The 14,636-nt window shown below is 41.9% G+C and overlaps 1 protein-coding gene across 1 annotated transcript in view; it reads left to right on the top strand.

Moving 5' to 3' along the window:
* Positions 1-671: 671 nt before the first annotated feature.
* ADTRP (androgen dependent TFPI regulating protein) overlaps positions 672-14,636 on the top strand; it is a 30,308-nt gene continuing 16,343 nt past the window's right edge. The window contains exons 1-3 of the mRNA XM_005424922.1: positions 672-980; positions 8,141-8,275; positions 9,692-9,793. Coding sequence (XP_005424979.1) covers positions 828-980; positions 8,141-8,275; positions 9,692-9,793 — 390 coding nt within the window. The 5' untranslated portion in view covers positions 672-827. The remainder of the gene's footprint in view (positions 981-8,140; positions 8,276-9,691; positions 9,794-14,636) is intronic.

Genomic DNA, 14,636 nt, shown 5'->3' with positions numbered 1-14,636 from the left:
GTGAATGGCAGCAAATAAAGAAGCAGAGAGGCAAGACAGGCTGCTCAGCATTTCCTGTTGGTCACCCAAGGCCTATGCCCTGTGTCTCCATCCCTGCCAGAGCTTCAGAGTGACTCAGGGTTTGTCCAACCTGCCATGCACAGCTGTGATGAATTCCAGATGCTGGGAGCAGCATAAAGGTGGCAGAGCCTTTTCCCACACAAAAAAAAAAAAATTAACAGCCAGAGAGATTTTCAGCCCCAAGGACCTTTGCCTATGAATCTTGTCAGCTTCCTTGCCACCTCCATAGCTTATCAACAAATCAAGTAGGTTTTTCTCTCACAGGCCATTATATTTCCCACTTCTTTCTTTGGCACAAGGCAAAAACAGTCACAGAGGCTTCCCAAGCTGAGTTGGAGACATGGCTGCACACACAGCTACAAGTGAGGAAAATGCCACTTGTTTTCACTCTCTACCCGACACATGACAGCCTGTTACACAAAATCAGCAGCAAAACTCCCCCCCACTTTTGCAAAAGAATAACCCAACCCAAAACTTATGTAACTCTGCAACTAATCTTTGGTAATCTTGAGCAAGGCATTTAAATCCAGGGGCTAAGCCTATTCTTCTCATCCCCGCCACCCCCCAGCCTATCTGTAAAGTAAAAAGGGAAACAAATAGAAGCAAAGTTCACAGCCTTGTGATTTTTCCTTTTGACCAGAGTAAAGTGGCATCGTGTCCCGAGGCTGCTCTGAAGTAAGCCCTCCTGGCTTGCCTTATCCCATGCTCTGAGCACCTTAAGAGAAAAGCTGCTTTCAGAGCAGCTGTCAGTTGCTCTTGGCTGAAGCATGGAAATCTCTACTCTCGCCACGTACCACTGCCTTGCTTTTGTCTGGTACTTTTTCGTTGCCTATTCCATCACACACGTAAAAACAGAGGAGCGGCCATCTGAAGTGTTCCTTTACGGTGGGCAGTGGAAATATTTGACAGTCCTCAATCTGGTAAGCAAATCCTGTTGTACAGTGATACCAATATGTCTGTTTGTTTGTCTGCCATCTGCGCCTCAAGACATATGCAGCTGGTGTATTTGCTGCTGTTAAACTGCTTCCTTTGGTGGTTTTTACCCCAAAGGAAATTAAGGAGGGATCTGTGCTTGTGCTGTGAAATGTATTCACAGGTTTCATGCAGAAAGAATATTGACTGCTGAGATGCTTGGTTTTCAGAAAGTACTTCAAAGCTAGCTGCCTCCTTGTAAAAGAGACATTGTCAGTGGGGAGAAGGACAGAAAAGTGGGAGTATGTCCTGCCAGGACACATACAAGTTTGGTGCCTGTTTTCTAACCTTTGATTCAAAACATTTCAACACTACTTGGAATTTTACTTAAATTTTTAAATAGGCTTTTATGTCCTCTAAATTACAGAAAAAGTGAAACAAAGCAAAGCACCATGCTAATTTAGCCATTCAGAGTACCTGCTTCATTTGACAATCAGTTGAGAACAGAAGGGAAAGCAGCTTGTGGAGAGAGCTGCTTGTGATATTATTACATGGGTGTCAGCAGCGCTTTCAACTGGTTGCACATTTCCTAAAAGCACACAGAAAAAGAGAGACTGTAATGTGTTCTGTTTCTTCTAATGTGCTATCATTTCACAGGATAGAAATTCAAAGTGAAAGTACGTGAGATACCCAGGGGAGAAGGCTTGTTCAGAGTCCAAGGCGTTCATCAGCAGCTCAGGGAAGTAGTGCTGGTGGGGTGGAAAGACCAGGCTTGTGGAGAGGTTTCCTATGAGGGGAAAATTTCCAGCACACTTGCTAGTTTGAAGGATGACCACAGGGACCTCCATAGCTTTTCATCCATTCTGTGTGACCATCAGAGTTAAATATCAGTGACATGTCTGGTCTGGGGCATGTTTGTCTCTACTTTTACCCTTCACAAGGAGACATCCTATGTTGGAGTTCAGTGGAAGCCTAAAGGCTCCCCAGCTCCAAGTGGGGCTTTTGGAGACCTTCAGGGAGGTGGGGAATTTGGTTTTCCTCTATCCTCAACCATTCTGTGACTCTGTGAAACATTTGCAACCAAGAAGCAGTGAATGGCAAGTGAAGTGACCTCAACAACCCAGGGATTCTGGTCGCCCCAGCCCTCTCCTCAGTGGCCAAGCCAGCTGTGGGAGGATGAGGACACACATATATCACTGCAGTCGGGTGGTATCACTGCTAATTGCGATGGTGCCTGTTTATCGGTATTGCCATTTTGGGGGAATAGCTGACCCCACTAAAATACCACCCATACTTTCAGGCAAAACAGCACCTCCACTGCCATCCCTTGGCACCATTATAATGAGATTTACCACCCAGCTCTAAAGCATGAGATCAAAAGGACAAAGCAAGTAACCAATCTCCCAGTATTCTGGGATGAAGAAATACTCACTGAAATTGTCATCCAGCTTCCCTTAGTGATCAGCAGTGGATGGTCAGGGAAAGGCTGCACAAGGCAAGAGCATGTACAAGCATGAGCTGAAGTTTCCATGGCTTTTCTGTCCCACTAGCGTAGCCAGCCAAAAAATAAATCCAGGCTAAGGTAGCTAATATCTATTCAAAGCCTTCCTTTCATCTATCTAAAGGAAAAACATGCCTATTCATACTTCTGGTACTTTTCCTATCCTCTGTGCCATGAGGCAAGTGTGCCTTGTGTGAAATTGCAGTTCATTTTGTTGGTGTAAACCTGCTTCCTTGACAGCTGAACTGGATGCCTCATTATTTCTGTGTTGTAATTTAATTATCCATCCCTGTTCACGTTTTCTTTGCCACAAATTAGAATGGCATTGGATTATCCTCTCAGTTACTGTTTTCTGCTGGCTAGAGGTCCAAACTGTTTTCATTTCTCTTCACAAAGGGTTGCTTCTCATTAAAGCATCCATGTCACCCTTTACAGCAGTTTTTCAAGTTTCACGAGGGAGTAGGTGGAGCAGGCTGCAATGGTCAAGTTATGGGTATATATGGGTTGATACAGTGGCCTAAAGGTGTTTCCTTGTTTGTAGTTTAATTCTTCTTGGCTGCTCTTAACTCTCTATTTGTCGTTTTTGATCACTGGTAGGCAAGGAGACAGCAAATTGAGAGAGCAATCGACACTGAGAGTAATATTTCTTTACTGGATGGTGACATCTAATATAGAGCCCACTGTTGAAAAATGTATAATTGAAACTGCTTTTAAATTTTTTATGAAATGCTTTACATTGCACTTATCAACACTGATTTTTGCCTACTATTTGATCACTCAGGCACTCAGTACCCTGAGATTCTTTGGCAATTTTACAGTCAGGTCACTTTGACAGGGAAAAAAACCCACCAAATTCACGAAAGTGTACCACCTCAGTATTTGCTCCCTTTGCCAGCTCATTTACAGATGTGCTGAACAGCTCAGGTTTTATTAAATCTCCATGAGAGAGGGCTCTTGCTCCACTTCCCCAGTCCTTTGGCTCCCAAATTTTAACCACTCATTGATCTGATCCCAATGCTGAAATGGAGCTGCCAGCCAAAAGGGAAATGGTTTGGGGTGAAGACATTGCCTATCTCATGCAGAAAATGTGGCAGTGGGAAAGGGTGTGCAAAATTACTCCTTCATGGATGGTAGTCCTTCTTCTTCAGAGATTTATTTATTTCAAGAAAGGATTGCCAAAAAATGAGGTGGGATTTTTTGGTAAAGCAGCAGCAAAAGGTGGCAAAAACTTCTTGAGATGCTGTATAAGAGAGGAAGAGTGTGAGAAGACAATATGTCCCACATGCTGTGGTGCTCTCTGTGGGGCTCCACTGGACTTAAAGGACTCATCCCATGGTCTGGCATTAAGCCACTCCCTGTTGTTGCTGAGGAACATCGAGGAACAAGAGGTGCCTGTCAACCACACTTGTCCATTGGGTGCACATCCAACACACTGAATTTTGGTCAGTCTGGATGCAGCCCTAGAAAACATCTGGGGATGTCGGGAGTTATGGTCATGGGGAAGAAGAGCTGGCAAAAGCTTCACATAGGGCGGTTCTGGTTCAGTGGATCTGCTGTGCTGGGCAGGCTTGGGCAGAGCCTTGGAGGCTTCCCCAGAGCCAGAAACACAGAGACAGCCTTTGTCCAGCTCTTCTGCCTATGTCCTGCCAGACTGGGATTGCCTGCCTTCTGGCACTGCCTGTCTGAATCACTTGGAAATTTTCCCTCCAAAATTTCTCTTATTTCTTTGGAATAGCATTTAAAAATTTCTTTCTGTGGAAAGCTGCTCTGGCTGCCTCACTGTGATCTGAAATATAAATACTGGGAAAGCTAACATTTTCAGAGGATGGAAGTGCTGCTTGTCTCTCAGTTTTGCTGGAGAGACGCTGGAAGAATTCCTTCTAGATATGACCCTCTTTTAGCACCTCATTCACTTCCTTGCTAGTCATGTGGCTCTCCCAAGAGAGCTACATCTTTGACATTGCTTCAGATTCATCTTCTTAATGATCATAGCAATCAAGATTCACTAAGGAAATATTTTTGTAGGGGGAAAGAAAGGATAAGTGGGCTTTGTATCAAAGAGGTTAATTGACCCATTATTGAAAAAGCAGAAATGACAGATAAAACCACTTTTATATTAATTTCATTCATCTGTGACACAAAACAGTGCAAGCAGAATCATTCATTGCCTGAAATATCTGAGCTCATAAAAATCTGCTCTCTGCTGTAAATCCATTAGTAAATCACTGCATATAAGCACACTGCACCTTTAAAAACTGTTACTTGTGTTCCTGGCCCAGCTTATTCCTTATACTTTTGTCTTTCATAATGGAAATTGTCCTGAAAGCTGCTTTGTATTTATTTCAGAATAGGCCCAGTATTTAGTAAAGATATTTTCCAAGACACTATCATGTGCATGGATGTGTGTCTACACTAAATGTTGACTTTTATGTCTAATAACTTGCTCAGAATATTGGATTTATCCCTCCCTAAAGGGCAGAGCTTGGAACCCGATTTATTTGTACTAGTTGGAGATTTCAATATACACATATGGCAAGATCTTATACACAAAAGTAAATCATGTCAGGTTAGTTAAACAGAAACACCCTTTTGATCATGGCACCAGATAAAAATTGAGCTTTGTCTTTGTCACTGTGGGTCTCAGTTTGGAAAATTGATCTGGCCAAATTAAATGTTTCTACAGCACCCAGCACCATGGAACTCTGCAGGGTCTAGAGGGGAAAGCAGCCTCTCTCCAGCAGGGATAATCATATCCATATTCTCCTCTTTGGGTTAATCATTAGCTTTCTGAATGCTTCCAGTCTTCCTTCTGTTCGTGTGGGAACACTTTAGGGAATCCTTTCTATTTACAGCCAGTGGATTTATATTCCATGAGTGCCTGCAATGGATTTGTGAGTGCCAGCACTGCTGCTTGGGAAATTCACAGGACATCTGGAATAATTTGATGTTTTCACTTTTTTTTTTTTTTTATGTCAACATTTTCCCTTTAATGGAGGGCTACACGATTTGGATGCACCTTTCTTACAAGAATTACTCCAGTGGGTTTGGAGCTTGGATTTTAATTTACTGGGGGTGTACAATGCCAGACTGTGCAGTATTTGGGATGATCCTAGCTAAGTTCAGTTTTCTGGTTTGAAAATTACTCGTATAACCTTCCATTGCTCTTGGAAATACAGGGTGATCACTAAATTGTCTGCAACACCTTTGAAACTATGGTGATGAACAAGGGTAGAGTTACAGCAGCACAAATCCAAGCTCCTGAGGCTGAGTTCAAACTTCTTCAGGAGTTGTTCTTCTCCATGTTTAGCCGGAGAAATAGGTCAGGTTACACATTCAGATAAGCATTTTCCATACAGAAGATAACATTGTCCTCCCCTGTGTATAACAGAATATTTACCAGGCTGAGAATGTGGCTGTTTTGGGACTGTTTCTTTTCAGTAATGTTTATTTTAGTTAATTTTGAAGCGGGGAAAGAAGCAGCCTATCCCTGTCCCATGATTAATGTAAGGCTGACCATGAACAAGATAATAATAGCCCCATCCTCTGGGAACCAGGCTTCTCCCTAATTGCTTTATTGGCAATTAGTCACCATGTGTCACTGGACTGTCACCACCCTCACGTTCATTTTTCATGCCTTTTACAGAAAGTTGCTGCTGATTCTACAGGGTCTAACAAGAGCTTCTGTTTATTACCAGGCTTTTCTTAGCTCTTTGAGGACTCAGTGTTGGTGTCCTGGTGAGGCCAAGGGTTGGGACAAGGATTTGGTCTGAACCTGTGTTTGTGTCTAAGTACACTGCACCCCAGCATGGACTTTACTGAACTAGACCCATGACTTGGAGGGCTGAATCACTACTGACTGAAAAAGTGCCTGCTAACTGTGATAATGGGGAGGGGAAAATCACACTCAAAAGAGTTGCTTTGAGTCCCTCAGAATTGAACAAAACCCTCTGTGGGTTCTGATGAAGCTGCTTGGTTTCATTTTTAATGTGAAGATATGTCTGTTCACCCTAGACCTTGATAGGAAACACGTGGCTTTGCAGCTGAGCTGGGTGATGCACAACCGCTGATACCTGGTCCTGGATGACCCTGGGCCAGTTACCCAGCCTGGTCGGCACCTCCCTACCTCCACTGCTGTGGGTCTGCACAGGGAGAGGGACAATCCAACAGTGGTACTTACTGTCCTGGCTCTCTGGGCTGTGGAAAGGATAGGGAAGGAAGACTGTATCTTTTCCCTATGCTGGGAAGAAACAAAATGTTTGGGGACAGTGGCAGATAACTGCAAACTATGGTAATTTTCTTGCCCAGGAAGACTCAGTCTCTGGAAACTAAAGCTTGCAGAAGCCCTTGTTTGACAACAGGCATGGTGAAATCATAGTCTCCTCCCCCCTCATATATTTTGATAATAAAGGAATTTCTGATGGAAAAACATTGCACTAATTCTGTCCCCTCCCAAGCGCCACCCTTTTCAGCTTCTTCAGAAACTGATGAAATAACCAGCCACAATTTCAGAGGCTTTGCTCTAAATAAATATCTGAGTCAGAGTAAGATCATGGCAAAAGAGATCTCATCCTGAAAGCTGTAGCCCTCTTTCCATTTAAGCATCACTAGCTGATCTAGTGTTTGCAGTAGGCTGCATTTCCCACATTACATTACTCTGGGACAACCTAGCCTTAAAAAGAAGAGGTCACCCCATGAGTTAAGTGAACTAAACTGACTTGGTGTTAAATGCAAGACAGTGGAAGAAGTATTTTTCTGCAAGATTCTATTTAGCCTTTCTGTGTCTGACAAATCTGGTTCATCTTGATCTGCTGTGTAGTATTAAGAGAGAAAATGAAGCAAATAGAAAAGCAATATTGGTTTAAACAACAGTAATATGACAATTTTACACATAATTTGGAGAACTCTGTTTTGTCACTGTGTATGTATCTAATTCCTTACCAAATCCTCCTAGTGTCCTCCCCCCAAAAAATCCCACCCTCACTACCTATAAATGATTTAAAGAAAGAAGGAATAAACCTTCAAAACACAACCTCTCAATCCTAAAACTCATTATCAATCGTCTCATTTAAACTTAAATAAAACTTCATTTTTAGTTGGTGACGTCTGGATCTTTGCTTCTAGGTACTTGAAATCCTTTCTTGAATCCCTTTGAGTTCAGTAAAAGAGATTCTGTTTTTTTAACTTCTGCACCTAATTCTCACCTTAGATCATTTTGAGCTACTTGACACTGAGATCAATTGCAATGTGGGTCCCTAGAAAGAAGAACCTGTGTAGGCTAAATAGTGGAAAAGCTATCTAGCAGTTGCCTTACAGGAAAAATGGCCTGGCATAATTTGTTCTCTCTTGCTCAGATGTATCCAGTGGTCAACCATTAACATAGGAAGTATGATGGAGCTGGCTTTCAACATGTCCCTTCGCTTCACCCATTTGAATCACATCACACATCTCTGTTTAATCTGTTAACTGGGATGCTGTTAAAGTTATCTCCTGACCAACTTTATTTAATCAGTTTGGGTTAGTAAAAGAGATTTAGCCAACAGCTATTTCCCTCACACAGGCTTGTAGCTCATGAACAAAACAGCTCCCTGAAGAGCATGAACAGATTTCATTGAGGAACATGCTAATAAAAGCTGGATGAGTTTCCCTCATTAGGTGTAATTACTTTAGGTTTTGCAGGCTGTCTTCTATGGGGTGTCCTTCCTGGCTGATGTGTTGAGACTAATTAAGAAACTGCGATGTGCTAAGTGCATAATTTCCAGCAGAGACCTTCTTTTCAGTGTCCTGGCTTTCCCAGTGTCCACAGTAAGTACCCTTTGTCTCTGTATGTGAAAATAACGTTTGCATAAATGATTAGGGGTCTATAGTACCAAAAGTATGTGTATGAAATAGATAAGAACTAAAAGTTTTCTTTTACCATTGAATTTGGAATGGTTTGGACCATTTAGAAGAAGAAACAATGCTCAGCCTGTCGTGGTTGAGAGCAAAGCCTCTTGCACAAACATGAGAGTTGCTGTCGTCGAGGGGACACAGATTGACCCCAAAGGGTGAATGAGGTGTAACCTCTCTGTTAATCTCATGGTCCAAATAGCTGTGGATTTATCAACTTAGGGCTTTTCTCTAAAGGGCAGCACAGGTCAGGAGGACACAAGAGAGTACCTAAGAGGCAGCAAAACCTCACATCTCCTTCTTTGACACCAGAGTAACTTTAAATAAGCCCTGGAGAGAAACAGATTCATGGAGAAAATAATTATAGTCACAGCCTACGTCAGATTCATCATGGATCACCTACTCCCTCAGAGACAATGCTGTTTATCAAAATGCTGTGGGTTGGACAGGAACTGATGGGTTATTTATACATGTAGGTATGCTCTGTGAGAGTGATGCCTGCAGCCAGTACTGAATCTCAGAGGGCTGAGAAACACTGCTTAAACATGGTCCACAAGCAGCTCAGGTGGCTGGCTCCATAAAAAAGCCCTGCCAGGGATGGAGTCAGGGTGTTCACTATGCTGCTCTCATATCCTGCCAGGCATCCTCACCATGCCCACAGGACTATGGCACAGGCTCACACTTCCAGCATCTCACATCCCTGAGTTCTAGCCCCAAGCACAAAGTGTGCCGAAATACAAAGCCAGGCCAAAATTACAAATCAGCTCCCAGGTATCAGTAACTGATATCAGAGATCATTTCCTTCAGTTAAGTTGTCCTACTGTAATTCCTGATCTATTGGGGGGAAAAAATGGGTGCCCACAGTGTGCAGCTTTCATCTGCAGTTTAGGAATTAGACTTATGAGATGTGAAGGTAAAGAGTAAGTTTATGTGAACTGCCTTATCAAGATCTGTTTTTACTTTCTTACTGAGCAAAACAAAGGCTCAACAGACAGTCCCTTGAGGAGAACTATTTGACCATCAAAAGATCCCATCTGCAAAGGGTAAGGTAAAGAGGAAAAAAAAACCAACAGCTAATCTCAGATTCCACAGAAAATGTCAGTGTTGGCAGTTTATAAAGCAGGGTTTTTTTTTCTCTCAGTATCAACACAGAACACTGAATCTCTGAGTAAATGTGAGATAACATGAGTTTATCTGGCAGTGTCATCATTTTTCATGTAAAAAAAGCATGGAGACATTTTGCCTTCTCAGAAATGAAAGCACTAACCAAATCCTATCAGTTATGTTTGTCTTCCATTTTTAAATTTCTTTCATTTTGCATTTTGGTTCCAGTTTGTGTGTATATCCTTTTGGACACTGTATACCTACAACCGAGAGCTGGTTTACCCCAAAAGCCTTGATGGAGTCATCCCACTCTGGTTAAATCATGCTATGGTGAGTAACAAACACCTCAGCCTCTTACAGAGAAAAGGGAGATTTTGCAATGCGTGCCCCACCACTGCATTGTGCCGTTTTCCAGAAGAGCTTCACAACTTTTCCGTTCTCAGCTCCTCCTTCCTGCTTATCTGAATCTTATGTTGAGCTGTACGCAGCAATCAGATGCGTGTGCTTGAAGCTGCCTCAAGAAGCCTTTTAGCACACAAGGAGCGTCAGTTAATCGGTGCTTGTCAAACCTCTGAAGTCAATGAAATGATGTGTAGTCATAAGGAAAGAAAATCTCACTTATTGTAGCTCAAAAAAGAAATTGTGTCTGCTAACTTAAGTCTCTGAAATACAAAATGGCTGTGAATGTAACAAAGCAGCCCTTAATTTTTAAAAAAGGTGAAATAACAAAAGAGAATCTGACAGCTCTACAGCGAATAAGCTAATGTGTGCACAGCTTTGAATAGCTGGATTGCAATGATTGTTTACAGATTTTCTATAAATACTTTCCAGATTTCTCCTTCATTTGCACTGGCCGTTTTTATGATGTGTTGAATAATCACATATTTCTCTTCAGTCAAGTGAAAGGAGGCTGACAGTAACATGGAAACTGTGGGTGGATTGCAAGGTCAGGGAGGCCTCGTGGGATGAATGGGAAGTGGGAGAGAAGGGAGAGGTTCAGCTCTAGGCTGAATCAGAGAAGCCAAAAAGTATGAAATAATCACATAGAAGACTAATTTCTCTCCAGACTTCATTTCTTAAGAACAGTGCCTTGCCATCCACTGCAGTGGATGTACCCAGTGAGTGTTGAAGGTAAATCTGGGAGGGTTTGGGGTGTCTGGCTGAGGACAGCTCAAGGTTTGAACAGCCCCTTGATTTAGACAGGTGCATTCAGAGTCGTGTGACTGGAATCCAGACACAAGAGGCATGTCCGCATTGCTGATACCCGAGTGGGGAACCACAGCCATCATGCACTTTTAACCTCATCACCTGCTCTCTGTCCACCAATTCATTTCCACCAGGATCTTTCTGTGGCTGTCCAAACCTCTGCACAGGTGCAAAAGGGCTCTGCTCTTTCTGAAAACCATCATCCACCAAAATGAAAGATTCTTCATGTCCTCAGCATCATGCTGGTTTCAGGTCCAGGATTTAGTATGGTGAACTGGTTTAAAATCCTCACAGTGGTGGAGGTGCTGAACAAGGGGCGAGGGGGGAGTAGCACAAAGTGAAGCTCAGAGAAGATAGGCTTTGCTGCTTGTTTTAATCCTGGCTCACAGCTGAGAATTTGCCCTTTCCATTTCCACATTTGTTTATGACATCGGAAGGTTGAGAGGTGTTAGGGCATACATTTTTATTTCATGTGCAAGAACTCTTTTCAGGAACTCCTCAAACATATCAGTTATAACATCTTCTTACCTCACCTACATCTACATTTCATAACAGATTCATTGTGACTACAATAAAAAGCTTTTCTGTATCAGAAGTGTCAAAAACAGGTGTTAAAAAAGGAAAAACAATTCTCCCTGAAAATTATTTTGACGAGAGAGAAACTTCACATAAAGCAAATCTCTATCACAACCTGATATTTTCTTTCTGAAGCTCTTAATACACTGCAGACATCTTGTGCTTGACAGTTCCTGGGTAGGAAATTTTCCTTCCAGTCACTATCAAGCATAAAACATCTGCCACCAGCGTAGACTGATCCCTGCTATTGACAATCCTTGTGTTTTAGAACACCTTCCAACAGGTGCCTTCAGGCTTAGCTGAGGTATTTCCTTCTTCCAACACAAAATATCCAATCGAGACACTGGGGAGATCCACAGACATACCAACACTTTAAGGGACAATCTCCAAGTTCTGATTGCCAGGCAGACACTTTTTCTTTCTTGCATATTGCCGTTACATTATGGCTCTGAGATTACAGGCATTTCATGGCAGATTGAAGCAGCATGTAGCTGGCTTTGGAGGAGAAAGACACGGGTGTATCAGTAGTAACCATCAGTGCCATATCATTTGCAGTGGGAGTACTTTTTTTTTTAAATCTCAGTCTATTTTAATGTTGTACATAGGGAAAGCATATGTTGTTATGTAACTGGAGAGTGAGCCTAAAAAATAACTATGCAAACCCACTTCAGGAATACTGAGCTCCTTGCCTTTGTTGTGATGCTTCCTTGCAGAAATGAATAACGATTTTTTCCTCACATGAACTGCTCTTACAGTGGGCAAGGGTTGTTGTTGCCCACCTGGTAGCCCAGAGTTGCAGAGTGAGCACTATAATTTAGCCATATTTTTGCACTCTGAACAAATGTTTTGTTTTGCAGATGGGATGGTTAATATAGAAAGGAATTTTGCTCATAGTTGAAGGAGACCAAATATTCCAGACTATCTAGGTTTCTCTCTTTGCTTTTCTACTGAGTTTAACCCAAAAGCCAGGTCTCAGTTTCCACTTCTGTTTTCTTGGGATAATTATGTTTTACCATCTTTATAAAAAAACCTTGACCTTCGGGAATGAAAAAAAATCCACTCTACTTATGTCTCAAGCACAATTATTTTATTTGAACAAGTTTTTTGAAGTGGAAGATGGCTGAGACAAAAGATACGCTGGCCAATTCATCAAGTGAATTTGTTTATTTCTTTCCCAGTCATCACTTTTCAAGCAACATCTGGATACTCTCCAGAAGGAGACTAACTGCTGGAGACAGCTTGGATTAAACCATGTGCATGTATTATTCAACTTAATGGCAGTATTGGGGAACACTATACTTTGAAAGGTCTGACAGAATTGAATGCTAAATAAAGTAGGCCACTGGTGGGTCAGAAGAGATAACTCAAAAACATTTTTGATCTATAACAAAAGATACATATAAATGTTGAGCAGATGTGTTCACAAAAATAGAAATGGTACAATTGTGTTTCGTAAAAGAAGATTTATATTTTCAGTCTGTTGGCACAGTTTTCTTTATTTTCAGACTGCAGCTAAGTTGAATTTGGCCACCTCTTTTTCTAATTTACCCTGTAGCTGTGTTACCCTTTCACCTTTACAAAAACAGCATTTTAGTTTCACAGGCACTCTACTGACACATGGTTATGAATTGTGCATGTTCAGAAGATATTGTAAGCTATAAAGCTGAGAATAGACAAGGAAGGAAGGTAAATGGAGGCTCAGAAGAAACATCTCTTACTGGCAGACTTTCAGCAAAGATGACAACAGATCCCCCATTGCCTGAGCTTCTGAAGCTCCTTTGCACTTTGCCCTGTTGTGGCTAAGCTGTACCTGAAAATAAAAAACGAAAATGTAAGGGAGTGAGAGAACAAGCAAGGTACATACAAGTAATTTTCCTTCACTGAAGCAGGCCACAGATGCCCTGACAATAGTACCAGCAGGACTCACTATGTCCCCTCTCATCTTGGATCTTGATATATATGAGCTGCTTGTGTTCTGCCTACCTAGCTATACCTCAGCTTCCCCAGTGTGGACACATCTACATCAACAGAAATGGCATTTTGGATCAGTATGATTTACATCCATCTGGAAAAAATGTAAGTTATGTGAATATAAGTTACTCTTACCCTCATGTGAGGGTATCTGTGTGAAGGATTACATCTTACTACAGCTATTTTAGGAATCTGCTGCATCACTAACCAAAAAAAGGGGCGCAATTTCACTTTGTAGGGCAGAACCCTCTTGTCCAGGCCACTCTAACTTGACTCCTACTCCAGGTGTGTACATGAGAACAACCTCAGGTTCATCTTTGACCATCTTAAACTATTCTCTTTGCAAGCGTTATTTAAAGCTTAATAATTCTTGCATATTTACACAAGGGAGAAACATTTCCATTTGTTTGCATTTCACAGTATCTCAATTTTAAGCTGTCTGGCAACTATGGACATTCACAGGCTGCCAATTACATTCAGCTTTTGGCAAAAGAAGAAGAATGTGTGTGTGAGGAATATGGCACACAAAATTAATCACCCCACACATTTAAGAGCAAAGATGCTTAGCTTTTCCCAGCACTACACAGATTTTTTTGAAGTTTCCATTTTTGTTGACATAAGCCCATTTCCTCAGGGAGAAAGTATGTGTTTCACAGACAAATGTTATGGCAGGGAATCCTCCCGGGCTGCTGCTACCCCAGCGTGCACAGGTGCAGTCTCCGTAACCCTCCCTGCACAGGAACAGCTGGAGAAAAATATTCCACAGCAAAGGATGTGTCACTTCAGTCTCATGTCAGCCTCCAGCTGCAGTGAAACATCAGTTTCTTAGACTACATATCTAATGTCAGGGAGAAAGGCAATTAAAATTCTGGCATTGACATTGAGACAAAACATTTGCTAGTAAGCAATAGGATATTCAGCCAGGGCCTTATTCCCAAAAATGCATGTGTGCAGGCAAGAAAATATCTCTGAAGCTCTTTTACCTTTGATCATACAATTGCTCTAATGTTTCACCCATTTTTCACTATAATGTTCCCAAACTACCTACACATCTAAGAAAAAAAATTCTATTGCTTTACAGGTGAGGATGAATGGATCTGGAAAGGGCAGAAACAGGTAGTAGCTGAAGGTTCAGAGAGGAATGCTGCTGGAATTAAATTGAGCAATAGCTTCCTCACTAATCTGCTACACGCCTGCTCAGTAACAGGACTCCCTATGCCTCCTGCTCTATCCATAAAATAAATCCGTGGTTCCCCGAAAATGCACTGATGGTTGGAAACACGAAAGACATGTAGCAACCCTAAGAGCGAATTATATCTTCAACTAAACATGGCAAGGTACTAGTTAAAGAAATAGAATGAACAATAAAGCTTAAGCCCCTTCGACCCTGAAAAATGAAGAGAGGTTAAGGGAAGAGGAA

This window comes from Geospiza fortis, unplaced genomic scaffold (genome assembly GCF_000277835.1).
Source record: "Geospiza fortis unplaced genomic scaffold, GeoFor_1.0 scaffold219, whole genome shotgun sequence".
NCBI lineage: Eukaryota > Metazoa > Chordata > Aves > Passeriformes > Thraupidae > Geospiza > Geospiza fortis.
This window is presented reverse-complemented; position numbering and strand designations above follow the sequence as displayed.